At 43.7% G+C, this 6,071-nt stretch overlaps 1 protein-coding gene across 1 annotated transcript; it reads right to left on the reverse strand.

The window, feature by feature from the left end:
* Positions 1-435: 435 nt before the first annotated feature.
* Positions 436-5,702, reverse strand: tmem74 (transmembrane protein 74). The gene is made up of 2 exons (XM_078253580.1): positions 5,554-5,702; positions 436-4,907 (listed from the first exon to the last, which is right to left on the reverse strand). Exon 2 carries the CDS (start codon positions 4,838-4,840, stop codon positions 4,016-4,018), a length of 825 nt encoding a protein of 274 aa, XP_078109706.1. The 5' UTR covers positions 4,841-4,907; positions 5,554-5,702; the 3' UTR covers positions 436-4,015.
* Between the last annotated feature and the right edge of the window lie 369 nt (positions 5,703-6,071).

Raw genomic sequence — 6,071 nt, forward strand, 5'->3', positions numbered from 1 at the left:
CAAGTTTAATTTTACATGAATAAATTGGTGAGAGGGAAAGTAAAAGGAAGCGGTTAGAAATGAGTGTCCAGCACTTGGGCGTAGCACCTTGCTTCCACGGCCAAAAACACCAGGAAAGCTCGCTAAATAAATGAAGTATTACTTTAACATCTGTAATACTGGTTGTTGATTTACAGCCTCTGTGAAGAGAACGGAACAACGTTGCCTAATATGGATCATTAATTTTTATTACCTTTCCTGGAAATCTCTTCATTTGGCATTTTATTGCCATTTCAGGACATAATGGCTGTTTTTCATAGATGCACACACACTTGTCTGCTCTGTGGGCACAGTCACAGACACAGAATATGAAAAGCTTGCACAAAAAAGCAAACTTGCATTACTTCATTTCTGCAACCAATGATCTTTGAATGCTAATGCTGGCTGAATACCTCTTTAGACTCTAGCGTTCCAGTCTTTTCTGACTGGCACTTAGAATGCATGTGCTGTGACAGTATACATACAACTGAATGACAACAGCACAACAACGGTGTAGCCTTGAGCTGTTTGCCATAGTGTAAACAGCCTACGCATCTCATTAATAGAGGCTGACTCATGCTCTTTGGAATAAGCCTTCGAAATAAGGTCACATAGCCCAAGAACTGAAAGAACAAGAAACCAAGGTAACAGTGACACTAAGAATCATTAGCACTTGTCTTGTGGAATACAATGTTTGGCTGGGTTTATGAATATATGCAAATATGAAGTAATTCTAGTGGTTCATGCATGATTTATGAGCCTTACAGGGTAGCCTACACAAAAAAAAAAATGTTTTTCAAGAGAATTGTGTTACTTTTACTTTGAATTACTTTATTCTTTTTCTCTTCAAAAAGCATTTACAACCACCCAGGAGAAGAATAAGAAGAATGTTGCTTTCACATGGACTTAGCAAAGACAAAAACATCTTCCTCCACCAAGAAAGAAAAGTGTGTTTCTGACTTGTCTGGACACTGGCGCATTCACATCTTTACCAAGACCGCACATGATAAACCTCTTTTGCTAAGCTTTTTGTGTCATCATCAGCAATATTTTAGTCTGCAAATCACCACGATTAACATCAAATATAACCTTTTGAAAAGAATGACACCTCACTTTGGAAATGTAATTAGCTCTTTGAAGTAGTGAAGACTTTGGAAGGGGTTTTGGAAGTAGGGCAACTCTTTCATGTGTGATTAGGCATTCGTAAGTCCATCCTCACGTAGAGAGAAAGAGAGAATGAGAGCACACAGGTAAGGAAAGGCTCACCAACCTTGAAATGTCACAGGCACTTGGCTGTGGTCATCCAGGACCCTTTCAACACTATGGCTTTATTTTCCATTGAAAAAGCTCAGTAAAACTGTAAATCACCATTGAATAAAATGAAAATGTTCCTCTTATCTGTGAAATAAGTAGGGTTGGGTATTAGTTTTTTTTCCAATACCGGTGCTAAAACGATACTTTTAAAATGATGCCGGTGCCTAAATGATGCTTAAACGATGCCTGAACCAGTGCCTGAACCGAAATATATATAATATATTTATAATGTATATAATATAAAATATAAAAAAGGAGCACAAAACGACAATTGGCGACATTAAAGAACGGCTTGTTTATTGCTAAGGCCATATGGTCAAAATTAAATGATTGATTAATAATGTCATAACAATAACTTATAACAATGACTTATTTCACCAATTAATTGCTGGTAAAGGACAAAAACAAGCACCAGATGGGAAAAGGGTATTTTACAATAACGTTTGAATACACCACAAAGCTGGTGAACGAAAGTGTCTGTGTTGTTTTTCCGACAGTGACTGCTGCAGTCAGACTGTTACGTCTTGGTGTTGGAATCCTCTACAGTGAAATACAGTCACACTTTACACTGCTTAACGTAAGCTGTCAGCATTTTAACCATTGTGTTTAATCCAGCTACTAGCTACTAGCTACTATGCTTCTGAAAAATAAAAAAGTCAGGCACCGAAATAAGGCACCGAAATGTTCGTCCTTATTCGGTCTTGTTACTACCATTTACATCGGAACCGGTGCCCTATTGGAACCGCGTTTCGATACCTAACCCTAGAAATAAGCATGTGACCAGTTTCAACTCCACCCCTCAAAGAATTGGAATCGAGAATCGATAAGAACCGGAATAGAAAGGAAGAATCGGAAATGGAATCAGAATTGTTCAAATCAAAACGATGCGCCAACGCCATCCGCCAGCCGCCATACTCAGATTCTAGTCAGAATGTGAGTCTGAAACCGCTCCATTGGGCTGTGATTATGGGGCGTGTTCCAACCGAACCAGGAAAGAAAATTCCTCTGCACTCATTGGATAGATCTACAACCAATCAGAGCAACAGAACTCAACTGTCAACAGAACTCAACACCATGTATCGTCTCCATAGCAACCACTCTTTGCCCAATGCATTCGTTCTAACTCCCGACTTTTAGACTTTTTTGAAGCTGGATATATCATTTGTTGCGTGTAAATATGAATGTGGGTAACGTTAGTGATAGTGACATGCTTGCTACAGTTGCATTTCTAGAGATGAATCGGCGAAAACACGTTTTATTTCTCTGATTCACGGCTTTGTTCTAACGCCGCTGGGCGCTCCCTCTCTTCAGTCTCTCTCTATCTCTCTCCACCATATAACGCTACCGTGCTTTCGGGCGGTTGTTGAGGCTCCGCTCCGTCTAAAACTCTGTCATTTCCTAAAGCTGTTTGTAACGCAGAAATAAAATGGATTAATGATCATTTTATTCATATAGTTTATATCTGACTTTACCAGCTGACTTCTCTATTGGCCATTGAAACAGGTGAAGCCTCTTAAGTTCTAAAACCAGCCTCTGCCACTTGAACAGCTGAGTCGCAGCCACGCCATCAGCTAGTTTGAGACAGGCCGGTTGAGGATTTTAAAATGAATGCGCTATCGATCGATATCTTCTGTAACAGACGCGATGGTGGAATCTACACATCTCAATTCTCCAGCGGCAGCCACCTGTTGTAAACAAACTCAACCCAAGCGCTCTTTGGTGACGTGGTTGATTCTGTTACTGTTGGTCATCTGTCCGACAATTTGATTGGTCCGAACAGATCTTGTTCGAGCATAATTGCTCCTCAACGGCTCAAGTCCAGACCGAACATCCCGACCTCGAATGTTGTGGGCGGGGCTAAGTTCGGCTGGCATCCAGGCTAGTGAAACACTGCAGGAGAAAGGAAAGTCTCCTGTGGGAGAGAGAAGGTGAAGGAAGAAGGAGGAGAAGAAGACCAGAGAGGATGGAGCCAGTGCAGAGAAGGGCGAACAGTGGGTGTTAGCGCTGTGCAATGCAGTCAAATTGCTCACTACAATCAAACCGACATGGAGCTTTGGCTCGGGTGCACGAAGCCGGGCTTACTGGCTTACCTCAGCAATGCACCAGAGTGACTGTCACTGGATATTACCATGTGGACAACTGAGCTGATTCTCCCACATCACAGTGGACAGGGACAGCTTCACATTCCCCCCCTTACTCCCACTCTCCTGCCCTGCGGACACACATTTCCCTTACTTCCTGAAATGTGTCTGTGCACAATTTCGCCGAGACGTTCACATTAAATATGAATAGGCTTAATAATAAATGGAAGCTCTCAGAGATTGCATCCCAGATACAAAAAAATATGATACAGTCCAGTGTATGACACAACAAGCTCTTATTGTCTCCTGTCACTTTTATGGTTTGTAGCATTTTAAATCATTTGGGAACTATTTGATACCACATAATGTTTTTTCAGGCAATTCCTCAATTTGCATTTGAGTGTTTTTCTTGTCCTTTCTGTTTCCCACGTGGATATAGGCCTACAATACAGATTTCAAGCTATTTTTACAGCATAAGACAAATGTGTTTCAGACTCACACTTTGAATGTATGAATACAGTTTTAGGCTACAATATGTTCGTAAGGGTGTGAATGGCATTAATTCCTTTTAAACACAAAAGCTTTGTACACAGAACAGCATTTTAAGCCAAAGTTTCCTCTATGTCCTCCTCACAGGTGGACAGGTGCGCTGAAGAGTGGCTGGGACTGGATCTAGTTTTCAGGCTGATAGAGCCATACAGTTTGGCTGAACGCTTAGAATAAGCAATGACCTTCCTCCTGTACATCTCTCCCTTCCACATGGAGATCATCAGCAGCGTGGAGAGCACCACGCCGCCCAGCGTGAGCAGGCACAGTCCCGCTATGACGCACCGATCCAGATGGGCGCCTATTCGGGCGCTCTCCATCTCTAGCCTCTCCATCTCCCTCGCCGACACACTGTCACGGTCCACCACCACATCCCGAGGCACGGCGTAGGAGATGATCACCAAGGAGATCCCGGTCACCAAGAACGTGACAGCACTGATAAAGCCGTAGTCTATAGAAGTCCCGGGGCCCTCCCCGAAAGAGAGATCGTCCTCGGACATAAAGGAAAACTCGGAGCAAGGCTCGCCGTTGCGCACGGGTCTGTGAGTACTTTTACAACTAGTCTCCGGGCTGGCCAGTCGCAGGTTGACATTCTCATCAATATACGTGAAAGATGTCTCTAATTCCTCGTCGCAACAAACCCGGACTTTCTCCTCGCCGAGGTGACCGAGTTTAACCTCTGCGCCTCCCTTGCGCGGCGCCGTCCTTGGTGCTGAATGACACCGGCCATGGCAGCTGCGGGCCGGGTTACAGCCGCCCTCCCCTGGGTGCGCTCCTCCTGTTGATCCGCCCGACTTGCGGACTTGCAGTGTGCTGGAAACCCGGTCAAGGACTTTGGGAGAATCGGGCAGTTTGCCTCTCTCATCAGCGGGAGAAGCCATTCGTGTTTCACCACCCGCTGGTTCACTCTGAGCCTTCCTCCCACGATGTTTTCACTCCACAGCATCCCTAATGAGAGGACACATACCAGATCTGAGTTAAATGGCGCATTTTAATTAGATTGTACTCATTGTAAAGCATGAAACCTTATGGGATATCCACAACATACTTGTAATGCGTAATTTGGAACGATTACATTTATATAGTTAGGATATACCAAAATCAACAACGCTTTAAAGTTGATTAGATCGTTTAAGAAAATCCAGTGGACCCTTGTTGAAAGGCGCTTATAGTTGCAGTGATTAGCCAAATGCCTCTGTATCCCATTAGGAAAACAATCCACGTATTAACCGAGATCACGCTATATTCTAATTCTGTTTTAAAACGGTCACAGCCTATAGAATGCAAAGCAAAACTGTGCTAAAACTAAATCACACATACAATATATGAGGCTACATAACCATTGTTGGTCTACTTCCGAGAAAATCATCACGACACGATTCCACACTACAGCTAGTTTTAATACAACAGTATCCAATAGTTCCATAATAGGCAGAATACTCCTGCACACTTTATCTGAATTCAGCAGAAGACGTGAGGTGCTCCTCTGCATAAGGGCTGGACCAGTCATGCACAACCCGGTTTTTTTTTAATCTTTTTCTAATCCCCAACCAAAACCTCCTCAGACTGCACGAATATAAAGAAATCAACTCACCGCGCTACTTCAGCATCGCTTCCGCCTTCTCCTCTTCATAGACACTTTAAAGCGGGCGAGGACACATAACGAGGACAGATACAAGAGCCTTATCAGTAACTATGCTTTGAATAGATTCAATCCCTGCTCGGTGCGGCAGGCTGCACCGAGGGGAGCTCTACGTAAGTCCCTCCCACACATAGAGCCTCAGCTGCCCGCGCTGTGGCGCTGAAAGGAGCCTCGCTATCTGTGAGCCGATTGAGATCACCACCAGTCAGTCAACACACATACACACACACACACACACACACACACACACACACACATGGGGTGAGGATTTGCAGGGCTGAGGGGGAACCTTGGGACCTGACGCTCATATTTAACTAGCAATGCCCCTCCCGAAAGAAACATTTTGGGATAATTTGATGCCACATGTCAGTTTCAGTGCATGCAACTGTAAAGCTCACATAGAGGCAAGGAACAGGTTAGTAGGCCATAGGAGATAAACATACCACAAAGACATAAAATAAGTCTCTATA

This window comes from Sander vitreus, chromosome 6 (genome assembly GCF_031162955.1).
Source record: "Sander vitreus isolate 19-12246 chromosome 6, sanVit1, whole genome shotgun sequence".
Classification (NCBI taxonomy): Eukaryota; Metazoa; Chordata; class Actinopteri; order Perciformes; family Percidae; genus Sander; species Sander vitreus.

Excerpts from the sequence above, each read along its gene's own strand:
- tmem74 (XM_078253580.1), bottom strand. The coding sequence starts at position 4,840 with ATGGCTTCTCCCGCTGATGAGAGAGGCAAACTGCCCGATTCTCCCAAA.